General features: G+C 41.0%; 1 protein-coding gene across 1 annotated transcript in view; it reads right to left on the bottom strand.

The window, feature by feature from the left end:
* The window catches only part of COL19A1 (collagen type XIX alpha 1 chain), a 177,188-nt gene extending 152,078 nt beyond the window's left edge, over positions 1-25,110 (bottom strand). The window contains exons 1-4 of the mRNA XM_033143221.1: positions 24,911-25,110; positions 11,638-11,761; positions 661-729; positions 49-148 (exon numbers count right to left, since the gene is read on the bottom strand). Of these exons, the coding sequence (XP_032999112.1) occupies positions 49-148; positions 661-729; positions 11,638-11,725 (257 nt within the window). The 5' untranslated portion in view covers positions 11,726-11,761; positions 24,911-25,110. The remainder of the gene's footprint in view (positions 1-48; positions 149-660; positions 730-11,637; positions 11,762-24,910) is intronic.
* Positions 25,111-26,698: the final 1,588 nt, after the last annotated feature.

Below are 26,698 nucleotides of genomic sequence, written 5' to 3'. Positions count from 1 at the left end.
AATGTTTAGGGGTTCTACATGGTTATACAATGATAGTGTATTACTTACTGAGAGTCTCTGATAAGAGGCGTATTCCCCAACTTAAAGCAAGGCTTTCCAACTCCACATGAAGTCTGCCTCAAAGAAAAGCTTTGGGTTAAATCAAAACCTGAAAAATACGATAGAGTGGAATCATTTATTGTTCATTTAATGCAATTTAACAAGGCTGGAGAAAATTATCGATTTGCGCCATAAGCTTGTCTGTTTTGCTAGAGTGACAGGCTATTTCAAATCCCACGGTTTTGGTCACAGAAACGTCCAGATATCATTTTCTCTGTAGAAGGAATATTAGCGTGAAATTCCCCTAGCACTTGACTTGGCAACCTCTGAGGAATTCACTCGCTGTTTCCTTTTGCCATCTGAATCTGAATGAATGAAAATAAGAGTGCTGCTTGTCAGAAATGAATGCTAACTCCGTGCTAATTATAACAAGCATGAACGGAAAAATAAAAGATGAATGTAAATGACTTAGCTAGGACTCTCAGAAATGAAATGTTTTGCTTTAATGAAAACACATTTCTAAGTATTAAATGCACTCTCTGCTGTGTTCTTACATAATTTTGGACATACCGGTACTTACTTACTTACTTACTTATTTATTTTTGCTTAAGGAAAACTCACCTGAAACATCAAGGTTTTCTTGGTGGCTAAATTGATGTCCTTCTGTTTTCAATACTGGGCATGCAGTAGCTATAAAAAAATATAAAATGTCCTAAAGCTTTATAAAAAATAAACAGATCGTAGTATTTTTCACTACAATAAAAGTAATATTAGCATTGTAAAAAATAACATGATGTTTAAATGCAAAATTGCTGTTGTTTATTTATATATAGTGCCATCAATGAGCCTGACACTAGGAAAGAACCAGGGTCTATTTCGGAAGAAGCAGGCTCACCCAGAGATGAATAATTTGGGTGTCTGTTGTGCAATTATTAATACATGTTCACAGGTTTTAATTATATTAATTTTTGCTACCTCTGAGACTTTACCAAGTAGTGGAAGAAAGACTGAGACATGCATAGTACTGCACAAGTGGAATAGAATTTATTTATTTTGTGGGTTGTCCCTTCTTCAGATGCTTGTTGTGTTATAAAAATTGGCTTATCCAGGTAATGTTTTGTCCTTGGCATATCTCTTCGTGGATTTGAACAGCTTTTGTGCATGTGTTTGTGTATATAGACAGATATATTGATTACCGGTACTTTGCTTTTTATTCAAGTAGTATGAGGCTGCATTATACCTTTGTATCACATTACTTGTGATGAACTGAACAAGGATTATTCCAAAATGTGTCAGGCATAAAATAAATTGTTAAAATATCTGGATTTCCTTCCCCTCTCCCCCACTCCTGCCATACACTTTATGGCGTAACAAGAAAACAACAGATTTTCTTGAATACCACTGACACAATTAAATCTGCAAAACTGGGGAAATGAATTTAGCATCAGTATTGTGGAAGAAAAAATGATATACATTTTCAATAAGCTAAAAAGAAAAAGAAAAAAGGAAAGCCCCTACAATAGTATTCCTGTTCAGGGCGTAAGCCAATCTGGATCAAGAGCTTTGTGCTATTCACCGGGTTCACGCGAGGAATGTTTCTGGAGTAAAGCGAGGATTTCCCATTCTCCTTGCTGTGCTAGACAGTGCTAAAGGGATCAGTTTGGAGGTTGGCTGCCAGCCGCAAACTTCAGCACTTTATTGCTAAATAGCAGGCTTGAGTGGTTTGGGGTGAGAAAGGGAAACCACAAGTAACTCGCAACTTTTGTGCATTTAACTTGTGATCGTTTACCTTACGCACATGGCAAAAAATAAAATAAAAGGGGCAATAGGGGAGTGTGGGCATCCAGCAAGGGGGGGGGGAAACCTTTGGCAATCCCACCCACTCTTGTTCTGATTATATGTGATTTTGGCTTTATGCACTATCCCCAGAACGTAACCCCTATGTAAGTTGAGAGTTGCCTGTATACTCAATCTTTTATTAAATGATGCAATCTAAAGTGTGTTCCTAACACAATAAAATGTTGGCTTGTAATGTCATTCAGTAAAACAAAGCACAAACATGGCCATGAAATAGCAAACAATTCACTTACAGTGGAGGATTAAGTACAGGCTTAGCTATCTCACTGAAATCAAAAGGAACAAAAAAGCTGTTGAAATCTGAGTTAACATCAAAAAATATTTACCGTAGTATTAATTTTAAATTGTGTTCTCCCCTTTAAAAAATATAGTAAAGCATTTGATCACATATTTTTGTGCATTTGTTTGTACTTGTACGAACTTTTCCCAAATTTGGAATATACAATAAATGTTTAAGTGATAACGAAGTAAGAATAAAAGCAAATAAGTGGATCACAGGAAAAATAGCCAAACATCATTTACTGTGAAGACAATGACTGTCATAATGTTGTGTTAATATTCAACATTTCTTTTGGAGAAAACATTAAATAATATCATAAAGGTTCGTTACAAAAACTACCTCGTTAAGTTATTTTACAACAGGGGTTGTTTCAAATATGCTAACACTCCCCTATAACAGCGTTCCAACCTATGATTCAAATTCACAGTTTGAAATAACTTCTTTTAAAAAAGGCAAAGTGTTCCAAAATATAATGCTAATTCACGATTTGAAATCACTTTGTTTAATGATTAGCCTAACAAAACATGCTACATTAAATTAACTTCTGAGGATTTAATGACGCTGTGGCGCTGTGGGTTAAACAACAGAGCCTAGGACTTGCTGATCAGAAGGTCGGCGGTTCGAATCCCCATAATGGGGTGAGGTCCCGTTGCTCGGTACCAGCTCCTGCCCACCTAGCAGTTCGAAAGCACATCAAAGTGCAAGTAGATAAATAGGTACCACTCCGGCGGGAAGGTAAACGGCGTTTCCGTGCGCTGCTCTGGTTTGCCAGAAGCGGCTTTGTCATGCTGGTCACATGACCTGGAAGCTTACGCCGGCACCCTCGGCCATTAACGCAAGATGAGCACCGCAACCCCCGAGTCGGACAGGGGTTGGGGTCCCTTTACCTTTACCTATTCTACTATTATGTAAAAACAAGTCCTCAACATGTCAGTCTTCAAAGACCTTAACTCCTATATACATGAATCATAAAATCTAGGTTGGGGGCACTGATCCTACCCAGGCCTTTTAAGGTCTCAGACTGCAATCCTATGCATGATTAATGGCTTTTCTTGCAAGTAAATATGCATAGGATTGTGCAGTCAGTCTCTCCTGCCAATTCGCTTTCATAGTACTAATTCACACTTCTTATTTTGCAGCCACATGACAGCACATCCCCCTCACCAACAGCTGAGCCACACACATGCAATTTTGATGTAAGACCCAGGACCTCAGTGGCTGTGATTTGTAATTCTACAATGACATTGCCACAGCAGCATGATTTTGGCATTCACTCATAACATTGCTCTCACATGTCGCTATGAGAGAGAGAAAAGTTGCTGAAGGTAATATGTTAGTCAATGCTTAAGAGGCATTATTATTCTATAGATACTTCCATGTGTAGTCTGTGCACAGACTGACACTTACAAGCTGACATTACACTGCCACAACAATTTTCAGCATCGAAATATTGCTTGAAGGAACGGCCACCTGAGAACCATTTGAGTCAACTGCTGGCCTGCTAATTTAGCGCAGATGGAATCTGTATTGAATTTAAAATGTGAAGCCCCTATGAAAGTGTGCCAAAATAATATTAGCAGGGGCTTTCCAAAGTGTCACAAGGTGCAAAGAGATGAGGTATAGCATAGCAGAATGTGATTAATGAATTCCAAAACCAAGAGAAGAAAAAGTTGCATTGAAAATGGCAAGTATTCCAGATGTTTTCACATTCTGGAGGTAACCAGAAATTAAATATCTAGAAGAGATCGCTCTTTCCTGTTTTAAATAATTTTGTTTTAAATTTGGGCTTCCCCCAAAAAATGCTGGAGGTTTTTGTAGTGAGGGGAGAAGAGGAAGAGGGAGTCCTATTGCACAACAGTGGATGTCACTTTCTGTTGTCAGGAAATTTTGGCTGGTTTTTATTATTATTCTTTAATGTTGATTTAATTATTATGTTGTGAGTTCAGGGGTGCCCCCACTAAATTCCTGAGTACAGTAGGAGTTAGAATTTAAGCAACGCTTGGAGTTGTAATCTGGGGCCAGACATGCGATTTAGTGAGTGTTGAAATATATGACGGGCCAGCATAGCAAGTTCAGGAAATTTCCTGGGAGAAGAGCCATTGAGGAAAACAAAAGGAAATGATGGCCTACGAAGAAAAGCCAAGGAGAGGGGACTCTATGGCATATGGCTATTGGGAGCACCTAGACTCCCTGAACTCTCACACTGCTCTGAGATTGGGGTGGCATGTAACAATATCATATTATAATGCTGTTTTCTGTAAGCTGCCTAGGAATTTTTACTGGTGGGCAACCACATATATTTATTAGATCTATATGGTAAATACAATTTATATTAGTATATATAATGTTCATTACATATGGGCTAATTTAATGCAGCAGTTTCCAAGGGAATGGGGGAAACACTGACGTAAACATTGATCAATAGCTCTGCTCATGTGCTTACTCATATGAAGGGGCATCACAAATTTGAAGAAGCTGTGAGGTGACCAAGGTTCTGGGAAAGCCTACATACATAGGCTTCCCCTCTTCAGATGCATAAATAATTTTATTTGCATGGAACCATTCAACAGTTAAAACCAGAGCTTTTTTTTTTAAGAAAAATGGGTGCTGGTACTCTTATAAAGTAAGTGCCATGCTTTTAACATTTGGGAAAAATAAATCAAATATTACTCAGTCAAATTAAACAGTTGTCACCTAAATCATAATCAGATCTTAAATACACAATAAATTAATATCAAAAACAGCAGCAACAACCCCATAAGGAAACTCCCTAAACAATATCCCAGCTCAAGAACCTAATGCATGGATGGCAACACAAGGAATGATGTGTATCAGTGGGACCAGAGGCATGGCTCCAGAGCCCTTTTAATCACATGATGCCACTTCACATGAGTAGCACATGGAGGAAGCTAATGTCGAAGAAATATCCAACGACATTAGCATCCTCTTCTTTTTTATCTATGGAGCAGCCTACATTTAGAAACAAAAGTAAGGCCATGCCAGACTGTATCCTAGATATTATGAGATAGCGTAGCTTGTTTTGCGTGCGACTGTGTCAAAATTCCACAGAGAAGGTACATAATGAGAAGAAATCACTACATTGCTTAAGTTGAACTGAATCTTTTCAACATGCTCCCATGTTTCCATGGCCATCCTCTGCTTTGTTCATTGTGCAAGAATCTCTCTGCTTCCACTTATTAAGATTCCCTCCATACACTCTGTAAATGTTCTCTAAAGCCTGACACTGTGTTCATATAAAAATGCTTTCATCCTTGAGCTCATCGTTTTAAAAAATGAACTCTAAATGAAAGAAAGATGATGCTACTGTCACTTGCTGTGCCCAAGTATCAGCCCATCTACCATGAAATACTCTTTTGTCTAAGCCTCTCCCCGCATCTTGCTTGTCTCCTATTCTACTCCCTAGAAGGCGTGATATCCTCACTCCCAGTTTTGAGCACGTCAGGTTCTGTTCTTTCTCCACTATTTCTCTCCCTCCTAAAGCCCTTCATCTAACCTCATCAAAGCTATTCTCCCAGTACCATGGAGAGGACTAGATCAGGTGACCAGGGCTACAACATAGCTGCTTAGTGCATTCCACCAGTAACCATGTGAGGGAGGCAGTCATCCACATGGTTGTGCTTCTAGCCACATGGTTGTTTTTATAGCCCTAATAATTATTATACCTCAATGAATATTAAACAACAACAAAAACAACAATGAAATGGAGGAGCTACAATAAGCTTGATACTACAGAATATGGCCTTTCAATTCAGTTGCAGAACCTGACCTTTATTTCAAAGTCTCTGATGAACTGGGTTTAGAAGAGAACCACAAAGCAACAAAAGTGTGGACCACACACTGTATGTTCCACAACACTTAAGCAATAGAGCTTTGGTATATTGCAAGACCCTGTCACGTTAACATTAAATTATACACACTTCACTGAGCAATTTTCAGAGGAAGAATGGGTGGTTTTTTTTGGTATTTTTTGTTACTGAATCATCACTGCCTTTTTCAACTTATTTTTTTACTCTGCATCCCATACATGACTACAGCCAACATTTCTTAAATAACATGGTAGAATGCAAGGAGTTCTTAAAAGCTGGTAAGTGCTCCTTTTTTAGTTGTGTTTTAAATATACATAACTCTGAGCTACAACAGTCAAGAGGCCATAAGGAAAAAAATACTGGGTCCTAGAGAAGACTGTCATTCATGTATCCCTCCATCCCTCCCTCACTTCATCTGCTCCAAGGAAGTGGTATAAGGGTGCTTCAAAGGTATGGTGTGGGTGTGACCCTGAATTAGTCTCTACTGTTCACAGCAACAAACCAGCTAAGCATAGTCATCATGAACTAACACACCACACAAGTATATAATGCAGGGATAACTAAACTGTGTGTCTCTTCTCCATAGAGAAAATAGCTGTATGCACAATCTATATCCTAGAATCTGTAAGTGCCAGAAGAGAGAGAAGATATGCCCCATTTACAGCTGGAGGGCTCATTCTCCTTGCCTTTTAAGACGGGGGAAGGGAGGGGAGAGAACAGCTACCTTAAGACCTCCGTTGGAAAGAGCAATATGGCTGCATTGTCTCTGCTATGCATCCTGACTTTAACACAAGAACCGTCACACTGTGTGCTTCTACCTGCTGCCACAGACCGTTGCATTGCACCACTGTGCCAACCAGTGTGGGCGGGAGGAAGCACATATTAAATGCTGGCATTCAATTAAGTTTAGCCTTCCAAGCAAAATATTTAGAACTACCATATCATAGGCTGCACTTTACATCTATGCAAGGCTGTCCGAGTTGTCTGCTGCAAGGCCATAAATAGAGTGTGAGCTGTAACTGAAAATCCTGGGAACATTAACTTTTACATGACACACAATGTGAAGAGTTCAACTTGTGTACAGTCAGTGTCTCAGTACACTACTGAGTAATTCTGAATGTAAATGCCCAAACATACATGAATAGTCCCACTGAAGTAACTAGACGAATTATTCATTAGGAATAAAAATGAATTCGAATATTAGAAGGAAATTACCTCAGCACAGTTGTGGGAGTTGTTAAGTTTCACGTGCAACTGAATGCCATACAATAAGATTTCAATTACACAATATTTTTAAATGGAAGAGAGAAGAATTTTCACTCTAAGTGTTACACTTGTCAGGTTTTAGGGGAAACAAAGCATGTGAGGACAACGTTCATTTTACCATTGGGGAGACTAGATTGAAAGGACAAATTCTTGTACATTTCAGAGTTTTGCAGAAGAGAGAATGTTGTCCTGTCCAGCTGGTCATGCAGGGATGATAAACAGCATTTGCCAACATTCCTTCTTCTACAGAACTAAAGGAGCTTTGCCCTATTTGCAACTGATTTCTTTTCTCTTTCTCTTTCCTATACATTGTCTCTCTTAATCTGTCTTTCTGCTTTTCCTCTTTTAAAAAATCACCCCAAACAACAATGGCAACAAGAGAATGGTAGAACTGCTACTGGGTTCCAACAAACCAATTAAAAACTGCAGGACTGGAGAACCTTTTTGAAAACTCAAGTGGTGTTTGAATCAAAATTCACGTGTCTAAAATTCTGGCCGGGAGCTAATATATTGCTAATATGCTCTTTGTCAGAAATCTAGGATTCCATAGAGAAGTTACTGAGACCTTCTGAATCTCTATAGTTAGAATTGGAACACAATCATGGCCTCCCCTAAAGAATCCTGAGAACTGAGAACTCATTACCATTCCAAGCATGCTTAACAAACTACAGCTCCGAGGAAGTGGTATAAGGGTGCTTCAAAGTTATGGTGTGGATGTGACCTACTGTTCACAGCAACAAACCAGCTAAGCATAGTCATCATGGAAGTTTGCTCCAAAGTAAGCCCCACTGTATTCAATGGTACTTACTTCCATGTAAGGATGCAAAGGACATCAGCACATACCACTGAAATCAATGGATTTAAATAAGTTGCACCTACTATCTTCCATTGATTTCAATGGGAAGTGCAACCCAATCTTATTTATGCTTACTCAGTAATACATCTCACTTAGTTCAATGGGATGTATTTGGGCATAAATGTGCACAGGATTGCAGCCTTAGTCCGTCAAGACTAAGGGCTCGCCCACACTTCCGTTTGCCCTATGATTTCTAGGCAAAGGTCTGAGAAGTCTTTCATTTGTCCTGCCACTTTCCCCAGGAAAATCCACTGTTTTAGCACTGAATCAGAACACACATAAATCTGGTTTTCTGTGGACTGATGCTGCAGGCCAAAAGAAAAACCCCTTGGAAGCATAGATGGGGTCCATCTGTAGGAAGATTAGGATTGTAGTAGAATGATGCCCATAATAGGAATTTGGAACACACAGCAATAACCACTAAGGATTTTTTTTTTTTTAAACTGACTTGTGTACAATTAAAATGTATAAATTTGCATTTAAAACTCTTTATGGCCCTGCCAACAGAGAACTCCTATGAATCCAGTGAAAACATAAATGTTCCTAAACAAGCTTAATCCCTGAAAGGTCAACGAATAAAACAATTACAAGAAGTAACTCGTTTTTAGTCTAACACATGGCTGTTGACAGCTCCGTGAGCTTCAGTATTGTAACACAATCCTCTCTTTTAGATTTGTTAGATTTTATTTTTAGAAGTAATCACTTCCCTCCAGTAAGTGGCTCTTATACCAGCAGTTCTGCACCAGCGAAAACTGAAGGGGAACATTGCTATGAACCAAAAAGCTATCGGCATATGCCCAGGCAGGCTGCTGCAAGCGTAACCAGCATAATCTGCCACTCTGCAACATCTCTTCTTCTCTCCCCCCCCCCATCCCCAGCCTTGCCATTTCCTTAATTAATACAATATTAGCTAATTAAATGAAGTCATTCCCCAGGCTCATTCAGGATACTAAGCAGAAAGCAAACCTTACTTCTTCCTTCATAACAGCCCACACATGTAATCTCTCTCTTTTCTTTAGCGTGAGTAATTGCCTTCATATTTCAGTATATGCCACTTTAAAAATCAAGGTTAATTGGGAGCTTTCTGTGAAGCTCCAAGTGTTCTGAGAATCATTTCAATGCAATTAGACCATTGTGTGCGATGTGCAAGGGTCTCAATCCAAAACAGCAATGGATCCAAGGAGAAGCAAACTCAGCAATATAGAATCATCTAAGGAATGAGGAGGCAGCGGGGAAGGGACAGAGACATAAGGGTATCCTATGGACGCAGACTCAAAAGGAAAACCAAAGGTTTATAGAGTTCACTTTTCACTGAATAGTGGGGCAAAAAGAGAACTTCAGTAGAATGAGGTGCTTAGCGATTTAGCTCTCCTTTAACATGCCTACTTCAGCAGTTTCTCTTGGCATAAATAACTTTGACTCTTTTCATTATTTTATGCTGAACCAGAAACATTTTGCCTCTCAAACCTCTATCCTCTGCATTTTGGCTCAAAAACATGTACAGTACTGTAGATACTTTAAGGCCTATGTTATGGTGGACAGCAGAAATGGGGAAGGTGGGGTGTCAATATTGTTTTTAGATATTTTTGTTTATAGTGAAGGGTCACTAGTCAGCATCAGTGGTGGATAGCTAACGTTCTCTGGTAAATTTTGTCATTCCTCATTTCTGATAGTGCTGATCACCTGGGACCCTGAAAAACAAATAGTCTGTGCATTCAACCATCCAATTAAGGATATATTGCATCCAGAACTTTGTAACTTCACACCTGAAAAGGGCAAGGGAAGGATATGGTAGGTTCATTGGGTAGTTTGCTTTCCATTTCTCTCAGGAGCTGAGATCAGCGAGTCTTGAGGAGGTTTTGCTGCCTTAAGAGTTTAGGAAAGAGCCTGTAATGCAAGGTTTGCTTATCCACAGTGCTTGCTACCCTTCAGCACATTTGTAATCACTTAGCACTTATTGGTATTTCAAGATGCTTAGAGGTTCCACTTAACATTGGACTCCTGATGGTCTAAGAAAAATAATTCTTAAATATATTTGTTTTAGTATTTAGATGGGATAGCTCATACCTTTCCACCTTTTTGTGTGAGTTATATGAACTATGATGTAATCTGAAAATCAATCCCATTTCATTTTTCTATTCAAAAAGTGTTGCTATTTTGTCCACATGTAAATCAGTAAGATTCTCTCCTACAACATTTGATGTAGATGTCTTAGGACCCAGCTACACTTTGGTTCATCCCATGATTTAAAGTCATGGGTCAATCAGCAGAAAAGCCAACTGATGCTTGCTCTCATTCAGCAGTAAACAGCAGGTTTTCATGGAGAAAGCAGCAGGACAAAAAAAAAAAAAAAAAGCCCCATTGGACCTGTAACTTGAAATCATGGGGCAAGTGTGGATGTGCCCTTCCTGGGGTCATTCTGAATCATTCCACCTGGTGTTGCAGACTGAGCGAACTATCAAAATACGAATGCAGTCTATGGCCAGTCCTCAGAAACTGCCAGGTCAATGTTGGATGAAATACAACTATACCAGCTATTTCTGCAATTACAAAAACTGATTTAATCCCCAGAAGATGACAACTGTCTTGACAATTTTAAGAGGCAGATGGTCCAAAAGTTTTGTGAGGGCCAAGGTGAGCAGTGGCAGAGAGATGCGTAAGTGGAAAGGCAGCAGGTTTATTTGTTTTTTTTTTGCAAGTAAAAAAAATCAAACAGATGGAAGGAAAAAAAACAGCAAAGCGGCAGAAGTTACAAAGTACTGGTGAAAAGCGTTCCTTCTTCACTTTCTATAACTTTTCCTTTTTTGCCATAGCACATACAGATTATCACACAAGTACGAATCCAGAGAAAGGCTAATGATATTCCTAAGCACATTTGCTTCTTTGAAGGACAGGCCCATTCATGTCCTTACATTCACTGATTAAATTTGCCAATCTCATGCACAATTGCATGGAAGAAAATTCCATTAAAAGCAATATGACATTCCCATCTAAGTATCGTCAGGATCATGGTGCAGGATATATGGAACCAAGCAAACAAAACTGCACTCATGATTGTGCTCTGTTTCAAAGCCCAGGGCTGGGTTCTTTTTCAATATGTAACTTAAGAAAATGAGGAAGTATCAGTAGCAGCACAACATAACTGTAAATGATTGCAAGCTCATTCCAAATGTAGACTCCGGTGAGTGGACAGGAAATGGAGATATTGCTGTTAGATACCTTGGGGTGGAAACATCTTTTAATAGAGAAGTTTAATTAAATACTTTCCAGATTAGCTTCCAAAGCTCCATTAACCCTCCATGCATTTCGTTGTACATGCTCTTTCCATGTGGTGGTTTTATTATGCAGAGAGTACAACTTTCTACGTAGCTGTATCTGCCCTGTTGAACATCTCGAAAAGCCTTCTGTGCCTCTATACTTACCAAATGACTGGACTATTTTCTCAAAAGCATAAATATCACCATGACAAAGTCTCTGTGCCTGATTAGAAAGGAAGAGGAATAAAGAAATACCTGTTTTATCAGTGACTGCTATAGAATGAGAGACTGGAAGAAGGATGACCAACCCAAGCCAAATTATGCAAGATCCAATTGCCTTCATCTCCTCTTGAACACATGTGAACAAATGACCAGAAATCTGAAATGAAAACATTCACGATTAAAAACACTCTTACGGTATAATTCCACTGTGGTCAAGCAGGTTGCCTTGTGGATGTCCAGCCTAGACATATCCAGATTTAGACACCAGTGCTCAAATTACAAGGGGCCAAAGAAGACTTGACCTTGCTTACCTGCTGTGACAGGTACTGTTTTAAGGAGGTTATGTGGGGCATGATTTGGCTAAAATGTGGGGAAAGTTGGGACTTACAAATTTCATTTAAAGGCCCCCTACTTCTTCCACTGAAAATTGTTAGGCATGCCTGAGTTCATTGAAATCAATGGACTCAGGTTCAGCTTGTTTCTTTTATTATTAGTAATTATATGCTGCCTTTCGAGGCAAAACCCTCACAAGGCAGCCTACAAGAAATACAGTTAGTTGCATAAAAGTGTAGGATAATTTAGTTTCATGTACATAGCAGAAGTTCTCAGCTGGAGCTATATCTAGACAGGATGGAGGGGTGATGAAATGCTGCTCCGTCTTCCTCTGTGGGTCTCAGGAATTTGCACATGATTTCACCCTTACACTTTTGTTTCGTGGGTAATGGTTAAGGGACTAGTACTTGAGAAGCTTCCCCCTATATTTAAAATTAATCATATTTTTGTGAAGTCTAAAATAATATCACATCAACGAAGCAACCTTCCTCTCTATACTTATCAAACCCTTGAACTACATTGCCGCCAGTTAATATAAAACCTACATAATTATGAATCATCTAAATATTCCCTTTTTAAATACATATGCATACTGGTACACACGTACGTACGTACATACGTACGTACGTAAATACACACAAAGAAAAATGTAGCTACATACACATGAGTTAGTTATAAGGGGGAAAGAGGGGTATAGACTGTTGAGCCATTAATGTAGTACTGTACATACATACTCACCTGGGGGTAAATCTCATTGACTAAAGCCAGTGGGTCTTACTTCCGAATTGAGATGTGTTGTAACATAACTGGTTGGATAATTCCCTGCTACAAGCTAATTACGGTCCAAATCTAAAAATGGAAACCAGCTGTTTGTGTACTTTCCATGAGCATCCCTGATGACCAATAGCAATTTTTTAACACACATTCGTGACTCTGTATAATAAATTCTTAGTCCATTATTCTGCCTGGGAAATATAGACAATTTCTAGTTATGCCCATGTTGGGTATAACTGCTGCTCTGAGTACCCATGTCTGGTCCTATCATTAGGCAGGGTGAAGCAGTCACCTTAAGCAACTGGTTTTGGAGTCATAAAAAGATAGCAAGTTGTTAGTTAGTTACTTAATTTATTATTATTATTATTATATCTCCAGAGGCAGAGATGGGGTAGCTGTAGCACTTTCTGCCACATGTGCAAAAATAACTTGACTGGTCTTGGGTACCAAGGTTGGGAAGGGGTGACATTTGCTGCTCTGCCTCAGGCAGCCTGATGTTTGGGGCCACGCCATAGGTTGTACCTCTTTCTATTGTGGCCTTCAAATAATTTCTGTTCCACAGGCATTTTATTTTTGTCATTTGGGAGCAGAAAATAATTTTACATTGTGCTGACCAATGACTGCTAGAAATGTTTTAAAATTTGATATGTATTGACTGTGTGTTATTTATGTAGGCTCTCTGTAACTTTGCTTACTGAAATAGTCTGTGATTGATGGTAACACAACTAAGGTGAACTTTATTTTCAATTTTCCATCCCTGAACTATACTTCCTCTCACTTCTGCGAAAATCACAAGCAGTTGTGAAGAGAGAGAGGAGTCATCAGTCAAGTACAATGTGTATCATTTATTAGTGTGAAAAAAGCGCGCGCACACACACAAAGGGTGTTTGCAAGCTAATTTTAGACTTATAAAAAGACAATGAAAAGTACTTCTCAGCTACTTTTTTAGATTGTTGAGTAATAGGTTTTCAGCTATGCTAAGGTCACATATATTGGTCAAAAGACCACTAAATTATTATGTGTTAGTAATAGCTGATTAGCATTTTTATTTTTGATTATTTTTAGCCTATGATACTTAAAGTTAAACTACATGCACTCACTATCAGCAGGACGAGTGGAGCAGTCATAGTCTCATACTGATGTATCATTTCTATATCTAGATTTCTTTTTCTTTTCTTTTTTAAGCAGTTTTCATGTCTCAGAAAAATATGTAAATGAGGGGGAAAGGACAGCTCCATTTTTGGATTGCATAAAAGAAGAACTGATTGTATACAACAAAATATTTTTGTCATCTATACACAATCAAACATTTCTTCTAAATCACTTATAATGAAAAGAGAATTCAGACTTTAACAGAACACAGTAAAATGCAAAAAATAAAAATAAAAAATCCAAATAAGGATGGTTATTTATTTACTGTATATGAAAAAGATTCCTGGTCAAACTATGCAATAAGTGTAGTATCCCCCCCCCACATGATGGTGTTGGACTTTTGGAGGAAGAGAGGGGAGCTAGCCCCGTTGTATATCGGGGGGGGGGCTGTGTGGAAAGAGTCTCTTCCTTTAAATTCCTGGGAGTCCATCTTAGTGAAGACCTTACTTGGAAGGTCAATACAGCCCAGGTGGTCAGGAAGGCCCAACAGAGACTTCATTTCCTTAGGGTCTTGCTAAAGAACAATGTTAGACAACTACTGATTATTTCCTTCTATGGGTCGATGACAGAAAGTGTTCTCACATACTGTATTACGGTGTGGTATGCTGGTTTGACAGCCATGGACAGAAAGTCCCTACAGAGGGTGGTAAAGACAGCACAAGACATCATGGGCTGTCCCCTGAGTCCACTAGACGTCATCGCAGGAGACCATTACCTCAGAAGAGCGAGGAACATTCTCAGGGATGACTCACACCCTGGCCAGCACCTTTTTAATCTGCCCTATAGAAGCATGACAAGCCACACCAACAGGTTAAAGAACAGTTTCTACCCGTGGGCCGTTAGGCTGCTGAATGGAAGACAGCAAAATTGCAGCTGATGTTCGTTGTTGGAGGTTGTTCAACAGCACATAGAGTGTAACAAGGACTGAGAGATTGTGGGGGAGAGGAGGGCTCGTTTAATCTCACTGTAAACATGTGGTACAGTGGTACCTCGCTAGACGAATGCCTCGCTAGACGAAAAACTCGCTAGACGAAAGGCATTTGCTAGCGAAAGGCTGTCTCGCAAGACGAATTTTCCTATGGGCTTGCCTTGCAAGACGAAAAATTTCCGTGAATTATTTTTTTTTGTCAAACCGCTCTTCCCCCATTGGTGCTTCGCAAGACGAAATTTTCGCTATACGACAGCACTCGCAGAACGAATTAATTTCGTCTTGCGAGGCACCACTGTACAGTGACAATGAAGTATTTCTATTCTATTCTATTTATATGAATGTGAAGCATGGAAGACCCAGACCAGATAAAGACAATAGAATTACAGTGGTGCTCCGCTAGACGAATGCCTCGCTAAACGAAAAACTCGCTAGACGAAGGCATTCGTCTAGCGGAAGGCAGCCCCGTAAGATGAAAAAGTCTATGGGGCTGCCTCACAAGACGAAAATTTTTCGTCTAGCGAAAACGCGGCTTGCATTGCCGCTTCGCTAGACGAAAAACCCGCTAGACGAAAATTTTCGCAGGACGAATTATTTTTGTCTAGCGGGGCACCACTGTATATACATAGATACATAGATCTAACCATTTGCCTCCCCACAATGATACCTATTCAGATCCAGGGTTATGGTGGTACACCAACAATTTGCATGGGGGGGGGGGAAACGACGACTTCAATTTTCTTCAATGAGAACTTTTTCCTATGCAGATTGCTGACAAGGGTCCCCCAGTCTAGGTCAGGATCATAGTGTGGTAGGAGGAGGGTCAAAACCCCATTGCCCTTCTGCTAGAATCCCAATCTAGATCAAGGCCCCTACACTGGCAATCTGTCTTCTTTTTCTTTAAACTGCATTTAATAGTGAAAGAGTTAATGCAGAGGTTTTCAACTTTTTTGAGTCCACGGCTTCCTTAGCCAACTAAATAATAATAATAATAATAATAATAATAATAATAATAATAATAATTTATTTATACCCAGCCCATCTGGCTGGGTTTCCCCAGCCACTCTGGGCGGCTTTCAACCAAATATTAAAAACAATACAGCATCAAACATTAAAAACTTCCATAAACAGGGCTACCTTCAGTTGTCTTTAAAAAGTAAAATAGTTGCTTATTGCCTTGACATCTGCTGGGAGGGCGTTCCACAGGGCAGGCGCCACTACCAAGAAGGCCCCTCTGCCTGGTTCCCTGTAACCTCACTTCTTGAGTGAGGGAATTTCCAGAAGGCGCTCAGCACTGGACCTCAGTGTCTGGGCAGAACTATGGGGGTGGAGACGCTCCTTCAGGTATACAGGACCAAGGCTGTTTAGGGCTTTCTGCGGCATCCCCAGTGGGGTTCAGGAGCCCAGTTACGTCACCCCTTGCCTGCAGAGCTGGCAGCCTCTTGCCCTTTTTCAAACACCTTCCCTTGTGGAGACTTCCCTCAGCCTCCTCTCCCCTTTCCTGGAGAGACCTCCAGACAGCTGGTGCTGCTGTCCCTGGTCTCTGAGCTATCCCCCCACCCCAAAGAGGTGCTGCCCAGAGGCACCATTCACCTGTGGAGCTTATAGCCCGGGCTGCTACAATAAACAGCTGTGCAAGTCTTTGGGAGGCAGAGACACAAGAGGGCATCAGAGCAGGGAGAGAAGGAAAGAGGGACAGAGGCCAGTGTTGCCCGTGGCACCCCTGACCATCGTTCAAGGCACCCCAGGGTGCCACGGCACTCTGGTTGAAAGCTACTGAGTTAATGTATTGTTAGGAGTACGTGGGGAGGGTGCAGATCCCCCTAAATTCTTCAATCTAGTAAAAATTAGAATTTATCACTGCTTACAGGGTTAAACTGAATGTTAGACTTTAAATTGCTGCACTCAGCTTTCCCTGTCCAGTAAACTGCCTGGCAGAGAAGCTACCAAGAGGAACCATCCAAAGGTTATCACTGGAATGGCCGAGTCATTGACCTAATAAAAGACAGAGAGAGAAGCCATCAGTAAGACTATTAGCCCTGCTCTGCACTCTGGCTGGTTAGCAAAAGACAGTGCCAGAGGGGAGTTCCAGTTTGCAGTGGGAAATGATGTAAGCTGAAGAAGAGAAGAAGAAGAGTTTGGATTTGATATCCTGCTTTATCACTACCCAAAGGCGTCTGAAATCAGCTAACATTCTCCTTTCCCTTCCTTCCTCACAACAAACACTCTGTAAGGTGAGTGGGGCTGAGAAACTTCAGAGAAGTGTGACTAGCCCAAGGTCACTCAGCAGCTGCATGTGGAGGAGCAGAGACGCGAACCCGGTTCACCAGATTATGAGTCCACCGCTCTTAACCACACCACACCATATGATGTGTCTTATGTGTTGCGCATAAGACACATCATATGGGGACGTCCAGCAAGGAAAAATGGCGGGCGCCACGGCAGCGAGAAGCCCATGAAGCCAGCCAGAGCCAACTGCGCTACCAGGCTGGTTCTGGGCTGCTGAGGCAGCCGCTGCCACGTTTCCCGGGGACAGATTTACAATTCTGGGGACATTCCGGGGACGGAATTTGTCCAGGGACAGATTTGCAAATCTGGGGACTGTTCCTGGGAACGTCTGTAACCCTACCTTAGTGGGGTAATACAGGCTGTTCTATTTCAGATCCATTGGTACCATCTATATGTTGTGTTCACATTAATGTTGCCTTTATAAGACCAACAGCAAGAAGAGGCTGCGGTTGATTGATTCTTTATTTTGGAAGTCAGACTCACTAATACAACAAAAAAGGAGGTAGTTGAGAGATGGCAAAATTGTGCTTGAATCTCATTTGGATAAATGGATTCTAGGACTCGAGCATATGCCTAAATTCTATTGGCTTTCTCAAGGAGTTGGAAAGCATTTTTCACGCACGACACTCAACACAACTTTCAGACTCTTGCACACTATTTAAGTGCATTTTTCAACTGAATGTACGTTTTAGCCAAAAAGATTACATGGGAATTATAGATGCAGAAAATACGAAAACCAGTTTAAGAATCTGCAAATGGCTTAAGCCTTATTCCATTTCTTGGTTTTTAATTTCTGGTTAAGTGCAGGAAATAAATCTGTCTTTATTTGTATGAGTTTGATGGAATGTCATTAGAAGATCCTGTGGGAAGCCTCTATAGCTGACTCAGAAGTTGGGTTCTGGATTTATGTTTTCTTTCGGTTTGGTTGACATACTAGCTCTTTGAGAAAATAAATAAATAAAAATATCATTTTTAAAAGGTGGCTATATTGGAATTCTAAGGACCAAAATGACACATTATATAAAGTGAGCATTCTTTAATCACCCAACTTTTTTTACCTGAAAGGTGGAGCCTGCCAATTTGGATAGAACAACAGGGAAGGGAAACAAGGGTGTCTGGGTCTTTAACCTTTCATTCCAGCCCTTTTTCCTGATCAAAAGCTCACTTGTATTTTTTTTTATAAGATTTTATTATTTTCTATTAAGACAAAAGGGAAAACATAGCATAAACACCAACATTAACAATACAGAAATACAATACATAAACACAGCACAAAAACACAATCCAACAATTACAATAAAAAGAAACATATACAAACCTTTAAACTAACACTTATCCTCTTACTTTTCTTGTTACTATCTTCTCTGTTTTAGGGGACTTCCCCCATTCCCTCCACTGTCTTCAAAATCATATATATCTTCTAGGTAGCTTTGTATCTTATTCTATTCACATTTGCTCAGTTTTTAATGTGCTTTACTTTACTTAATCATATCTTAACTTAAACACCAAATCTTAACATATTTTCTAACAAATAAATCTTTCACACAAGAATATCTTGCTAACAATTTTATCTAACATAAACCTGCTAAAGCCGCTGTTCTATTTAATTCTGCTCAAATATTCAATTTTACTGATTTAACTAGATAGTCTTTAAATTTCTTCCAGTCCCGTGACACCTTCTCCTCCCTCTGGTCCCGGATTCTGGCGGTCAGTTCTGCGAGTTCCATATACTCCATCATCTTCATCTGCCATTCTTCCACCGTTGGTATCTCTTCGCCTTTCCATGTTCTTGCCAATAAGATTCTAGCTGCTGTTGTGGCATACATAAAAAACACTCTATCCTGACTGGGTATCTCTTCATTAGTTATGCTCAGAAGAAATGCCTCTGGTTTCTTACAAAAGGTAACCTTCATTACCTTCTTGAGTTCGTTATAAATCTTGTCCCACTTGTATATTGCCCAGGAGAGGAAACAAACAGTACAGGAGCAAAGGATTTTTAAAAATCCCTTCATCTGTGCAGCTTTGTTGCTGCATTTCAGTAAAAAAAAAAACCAAAAAAATAACAACCCAAAATAATGTGTAGTATGACCCTAAGAGGCAATGAATCTCAAGTTCTGAAAACCTTTCTGGTAAGACTGTATGAATCTTCAAATCTTAGGCTACGTACACATTATTGGCTTTAAATACAGTTAGGTGTGCCCTCCCCCACTATACTGCAAATCACATTTGCACGTCGCTATATCTACACTACACAGAGAGCGCAGGGATGTCTTTACCTGATGCACATTACCTGTTCAGTTTCCCCACACCTACAACCCCCCCCAAAGCCATATTCATGAAGCTGTCATCTGTGCATGTACGGCCATCTGAGTTGTCTCACCTCAGCTTAACTGCAGAGAGAATATGGTTTCTACTTTCAAAACATGTGGAAGCTCATTCGAGGAAAAATGCATCCGTTCAGCAGCAGTACTTTTCAAAGAACTAAATGATAGACATGGATTGTGGCTAATGTCATGTGTACTTGATGTCAAACACCAGTGGTGCACACACACTGGAGCAAACAAACAGTAATGCGTACACAGCCTTAGCTTTCTGCACTAGTTTGCATCATATCTATAGCTAGATATATTTTTCGTTGTACAAGCCAGGTATAAACATTTTAAATAAATGATGTATTTGTGTGTGTGTGTTTTAAAAACGAGTGTCACGTACATTAAAAATTGGAATCGCCACACTTTTCTCTCACTATCTTACAATGTAGGTCCTCGGTGTTTCTGTTTGTATGTTTCATTTCAACCTATCCTTGCCCCCACTATGATTCCTGCAAACTTGAATTTAAGGCATTATAGCCAATGCTAGTCTTACTCACAGTAGGTCCATTAATATCAGTGGCCCTAAGTTAGACATACCAATTAATTTCAATGAGTACAAGTAGGACTACTGCATACAACATAGGCACAGCAATCCAAGCTATAGGATGCCAGGGTAATTCATGCCAGGGTAATTTACACTGGGGTAAACTACCCTTATTTAAAACTCTACAGTGGTACCTCTGGTTACGTACTTAATTCGTTCTGGAGGTCCGTTCTTAACCTGAAACTGTTCTTAACCTGAGGTACCACTTTAGCTAATGGGGCCGCCCGCTGCCGCCGCGCGATTTCTGTTCTCATCCTGAGGTAAAGTTCTTAACCCGAGGTACTACTTCTGGGTTAGTGGAGTCTGTAACCTGAAGTGTTTGTAACCTGAGGTGTTTGTAACCCGAGGTACCACTGTATTCAGAAGCGAAGATATTGCCAGCTGAGCCAGCCCAAGCTTAGCAGCAGGAAAACAAGCTTTTAAAATAGAGTTTGACTTACACCACTCTTTTTGCCAGTGTAATGTCCACTAGGTTGCTAGTCACATGAGTGAACTGAAAGGAGTTTTGAATAGGGGTAAGTTTGCAGAAGGCAGTGAAAGATAGGCGTGCCTGGCATGCTCTAGTCCATGGGGTCATGAAGAGTCGGACACGACTGAACGACTGAACAACAACGAAGTTTCCCCCATCCCATTCCTGCTATACCCCTTTGGAGGTCTTAGCCTCATTTGGACTTATGCTGGTTACCTATGGTTGAGCCAGGATGAAGACCCTCCACATGCGCAGGCAGAGACCTTCTTATTCCAAACTCTGCTCATCCTGGTGATCTTGGGATTTGTTTTGTTCTCCAAGGGCTTGCTGATATTGACTGGGTATGCTAAATCCAATGGCAACCCTGACTTTCATGTGACTATCCATTACGAGGGGCCTGCAAGCATTCCTTGCATAAGTGAGCAGAAGAAACTGGGGGAAGACATCTGTGTGGCTCCATCTTTATTCACACAAGTTATTGTACTTGATAAGGACAACAAAAGCAGTCACATTACTTGTATAGAAAACCCACTTGCAGGTACATACTGATTGTTTTTATTGACCCAAGGCAGTGCCGCTCCTTTTTCTAATGCATTTCAATTGCTATTTCTTGCAAGCTGCTTTGGCGGGGCTTGCTTAAATTATTATCTGCCCACCTTCGGGAAGAAGTGTGTATGTAGAACTCACAGGGCACTAGTCCACTGCCATTCTGAAGCTTAATTTCTAAAACAAAGTGTACTAGAGGCTACACCTAACCAATAGTTTCAAAATGCATCCTATAATTCCTGCCACCTAATCTGCTGCGTGGGAGCTACCTGTGTGATTGCTCACACATGAGATATTGTTTAGCATGGCTGTCAACCTTTTCCAAGCTAGGTTCCTTTGTTTTCAATAACTGTGTTAAGGAAAAATCAGTAGGTAAAGCTTGCATTACAGCATCTTCATGCCAGAGGGATGGAAGAACCTCACCTGTTGAATTTCTGGTTCCATGCCACACAGCTGTTAAAAGTAGAAGATTTATGGAAAGAACTTGCATTCCTTATTTACTTTCACCCCTTAACTCCAGAGTTGAATCCTACCACTAGAAACAGATTTCAACGGCTATTTTCTTGCTGACTCAAATCACTCCCTGCAATGCATCTACTTCTTTCTTAGCTGGGAAGAATTAGGCATGGAGGTTCCTGCTGATTTTTCACCTTCCTTTCCCGTGCAGTGCAACGCTCAAGCCAGTGTCTATGCACTGCCCATTCCCATCGCCCTTCCCTCTTCTACTCCAAGCTCTCGGGCACCCCATGTCCAAAATTGGATTGGAAAAAAATGCTCTATAGCCCACCTTCTCTCTCTGCCCAAGCTTGGAACTCGCTTCAGAACAGGCCGACCGACAGCATGCGGGCTTGTTCACGTACTTGAGCACCTCCCCAGAGTTTCCTGGCAGTTAAGGGCAAATAAACATTGAGTATCGTAAACTAGGAGGTATTAGCCAACCTTAAAAGCTGGACCACTTTAGACCGCTTGTGCATTTCCTTCATGTAACACATCCATTACCTGATATTTCTAAAGCACACTGGAGAATACTTGAGCCTTTCTTTTACACATACACACCTGAGCAGGGACCACCAAGCACATATAATGGACCTTTACCTGTGCCTCGTCTCAACCTCACTCCAAAACAATTTTAGGTGCTCAGTCCACACTCAAGTATGTGAAACAGCAACTCCTCTCAGAAACCCTTGCCTGGAGAAGAAAATTTCAATTACCTTTAGAGAGGAGGATGTCACGCACGTATGGCCTACTTCCTTGCCTGCGGTGTGCAAGAAAAGCGCACCTAGGCCTAGTCTACATATGCAGCAGACAAGTAGTAATGAGGGCATGAATGAGTGAATGGAATGTATCACTTCAACCTGTGGAAATTAGGAAGGAGGGGGGGGGTCCAATTTTTAAATATTGTTCTGTGTTTAACCTGTTCCCTCTAGGGAAAAAAACAACTTTAGCAAGTAGATAGCCAGCAGCTCTGGGAATAGACTGGCTTGGTGTAGTATATACTTAATTGGAGGTAATTTTTACATGAGGAAGCAACTGCTGCCTGTGAAGTGGTACAGTCCTCTTTAACCCCCTCAGGCTTTTACTACCTGATTTTGCTATTGCAGCCTGATTGGGCCCAGGCAGCTCCTCCAACTCGTCAGCTGGCAGCAGGTACAGTTATGACCTTTTTGCCACAGCCTGTTTCATATGTGCACAGCTTTCCACCCAGCTCCATTTATCCACATATCAGAAAAGTCCTTACCTTCTAATGTTCGTTAGGAGCAAAGGATTTTGATTGAAGCCCAGGAGCAAGGCTAGTAAAAAATAAAATGGCAGCCTTAGATGCAAGTCACACCAGAGTGTGAAGCCAATGCTGCTTATTGTGGCTGCTCCCCTGCTTTCAAAGGCTAACGGGGCTTTGGCATTTCTATTTTAAGCCTTTCACATCCTGATTAACAACACCTAACACCTTTTCCATTGGGAAATGGCATCCTCTAATGCTCTCATCAGAGCCCTTTGAATGTCACAAAGTAAGCACATGTGGTCCAAACTTAGGGCGCTTTCAGCCACGCACTTGCCATGTCAGATAAGTGTGAAGTGTGTGTGTGTGCGTGCTTATTCTGGCAACCGAGTGATTAATTTAGGAACCCTTAGAAATATGCAGTTCACAGGTTTGTTTGCTTTAAGCATGATGGGAAGCAAGCAAAACAGTGGTTCAATGTAAGTGGATGCCCAAAGCCACACTGATTTAAAATACAAGAGAAGCCACTCTTGAGAGAAAACTTCAGAAATGAAGACAGTTCCCCAGTGGACCAGATCAGATCTGTAGTGAGAATTAACAAAGTGAGGCAGGCTGTAAGATGGGAGGGTAGGGAGAATTGTTATTGCTTTCAAAAGTTACTTTGCTCTTAAAAAGCAATGTATTTTATGGTGTATTCATATTACTTGCCCCCATGGGAACTGTAGCTTGCCCCTCACAGATTTACAATTCCCAGCACTCTTAAACTACAATCCCCAGAAGTCTTTGGAGGGGATAGGTGCTTTAAATGTTTGGTGTGTAATGCGACCAGAGTTTAACGCTGCTCATTATGAGTGACAGTGGTATAAGCAAAAGCACAAGGGCATTCCGTTTTCCGTTTTCCACCACATCACATAACAGCCACAATGGAACCAACCCAAGCACCTCACCACCAGCAAAGGAAATGCACCACCCTTAACCACATCTGGAACCCGCACAGGGAAATATTTATATTACCTTTTTAGAAGTTTATGCGGTGTGGTTGAAAGGGAGAGACTGAAAGTGCCATACCTTGGAACCCACAAAGTGGTTCTTAATCAAGATTTTTAACATGCTCCCCGCCCCCCGCCCCTTAGCTAACTAAACAAGCAAATATATATGGAGCAGTATCCAGATAAATGGCAGCACCGGTGTGTTGCATCCGTTTTAGTGGGGCACTTAAGCATGTGCCTTACATCTCTCCCTTTCCAATTAATGGGACTTAAAAGCTGTTAACTTCGGCCACAACATGCCCCGCTTGCTTATGGGATTCTGTATGACAGCAGTATAATATTTAAATAATCGGAAATTGCACCGATATGGAAAGAAACCATCCCACCTCAGAATGCGACTAAATAGAAAACTGAATAGCATCCTCGTTCTCTCTCTCTCTCTCTCTCTCTCTCTCTCTCTCTCTCTCTCTGTGTGTGTGTGTGTGTGTGTTTGGAGAAGAGGGGTTCATTTATAGGGGGTTATGCTCTACCATTCTGCTTACTCAGGTGTGTACCTGGGAGGGGACAGCACTCTCTTGGTCCCAAATGCAAGATCTCTAGCAATATTACAAAACAAAATATCCCCGACAGCAAGAGAGAGAGATAGAATCCAGTAAAAGGCAGAAGCACTATAGTTCCTCATGGGAGCTGTGCTGCTTTAGAATTTCAGCATCCCTCTATGACTTTCTTTTCCTTCACGATATACACACGCAATTTAGTGCAACGGCCCCTAGAAGACAGAGCAACGCACCCACACCCTCACAGTTATTTCCTTTGGTATATACACATTGAACAAAATATACCCACAAGCTTCATTATCACTGCATCAGTTTGTAAATGTTAAGCCTTGCATGTGCTTTAAACTGTTCCCTGTGCCTTATGGAACAGGGCATTCGTTTAAAACCAGCGTATCCATGCCAAAAAAAAAAAGTACCTGTTTTCCCATCACACAGCTACACAGACTGCACAGTGTAACAAGCACAGAATGACAGCTATTGATATACCAGCGCACAATCTATAATACCATTTATATAGAGGGCTCATTTGTGACACTGTCAAAACCAGAGCAAACCCAACCAAGCAGAGCACACAGTACAGTACTTTGCAGTGTATACTGGGTGTAAATCAGCTGATCGCAAACAAGAGGCTCTTACCTTTGATTAAGTTCCCCCTCCCCAGAAGCGCAGCAAATGCCTGTACAAAGCTGCTGTAGTTGCCGAGGAGTTGCTGGAGTCTCTAAAGAGTGGGAGAAGGGGACGCAGCTCTGTCCTTATTAGTCTCACACGGTGTGACCCTCCCACTCAGCAAGCACACAGAGAGAATACAACTGTACGGCAGGACAGCCCCCAGCTCTGGCACCAGTTTTTTGCGGAGAGAGAGAGAGAGAGAGAGAAACACATGCTTAAGAGGTTGCAATGCAAATCTGGTAATAATATTAAAAGGGTTAGGTATGGATTGTCTAAAGCTGTGTCACAGATAAGACTGCCTGGGGTTTGACTGCATGAATGAAAGGGGTGTCTGGTTTCAGCGCACCGACTCTGAAGTACTGTACATGATACGAGCACAACAGCAGGGAAGTAGATTCCGCTCCCCCAGCATGTTAAGTGTAGCCACATCTCATTAATTTTATATACTTTATCATAAATTTAAAATCAACCAACCATGGGAATGCACCTATTTATGGCACCGATGCTGCATAGAATAGTGGGTGGCTGCTGTTTGATTTGCCTTTTTTATTTTTATTTTTTAAAAAAGCTCATCATATGTAAAGCAAGGGTGTTCTTACACTGTAATATCAGCTGTCTGTGATTAAAAAAAAAACCTGTGTGACACTCAGCCTTCCTGCTAATTCTCCCTTGAATATGCTAAACTGTGCTTGCTTGGGCCCTGGGAGTGTTCTCATGACAGTTTCTAGCACTGCCTTTAAGGATTTAACTAGAGGATAAAAGGATAGCGAGAAAAAGGGAATGACTGCAGCACAAACTTAGGGAGAAGGGAGGGCAGGATCTTCACACATGCTGTCTGCACATATTTAAATAAATTTTGTCTGCAAGCTCACCCCGCTCCACCTTCACCACCCTCTCCTGTGCTTTTTAACATAATCCTTTCCTCCAAACAAGCATCAGCTACCCTTGACTCCCCTCTGCCCACTTAGAATTGTAGAGTTGGAAGGGACCCTGCAGATCATCTAGTCCAACCTGCATCAATGCAGGAATATGCAGCTGTCCCATATCAGCATCAAACCTGCAACCTTGCCATGATCAGCACCACACTCTAACTAACTGAGCTATCCAGTTCCACCTATTTTCTTACCTTTCACACACTGCTGAAATCTGCAGTTTAGGTTGTTAGCTCTTTGGGGTAGGGACTCTTCTTTGGGGGGTAGCTTAGTAAGATTGTCTTCCATAAACACGGTTTTAACAATGAGTCTGTAAGTGACTGTAGTGGCCAATTCTGGATCCACACATCCTTCCACAGTGGGGACATTAATTTCTGGGCGGGAGTTCATCACGGTGTTGATTTGCCAAGCGCGCCTTCCTCTTAGCACGTTTCTCCCTTGCATCCTGAGTTCGAGTGTCTTCAAAACCCAAGACATCTTTGGTAAAGGCTGTTCTCCAATTGGAGTGCTCGCAGGCAAGTGTTTCCCAATTGCTGGTGTTCATACTACATTTTTTTAGATTTGTCTTGAGACAGTCTTTAAATGATATGCAGAAGTGAACACACAAAAATAGGGGTGGGGTTTGTTTTTGTCGCCCCCCCCCCGCCTTCTTGGTGACCATGCCAACACTCCAATGAATTTTCTCTCTCTTCCTAGTAGTAATAATTACTAGGACTTTTGGGTATTCAAAGTTCTTCAAATAGATTGTCTTGTAATTCTTACAAAGCAACCCTGTAAGGTAAGTAAGTATTATTATCTCAGTTTTGCTGATTGAGATTGGGGG

The sequence above is a fragment of the Lacerta agilis genome, chromosome 3 (genome assembly GCF_009819535.1).
Source record: "Lacerta agilis isolate rLacAgi1 chromosome 3, rLacAgi1.pri, whole genome shotgun sequence".
In the NCBI taxonomy this organism is placed as follows: domain Eukaryota; kingdom Metazoa; phylum Chordata; class Lepidosauria; order Squamata; family Lacertidae; genus Lacerta; species Lacerta agilis.
Note: the sequence above shows the minus strand (reverse complement) of the source record. Positions and strands in the feature narration are given on the sequence as shown.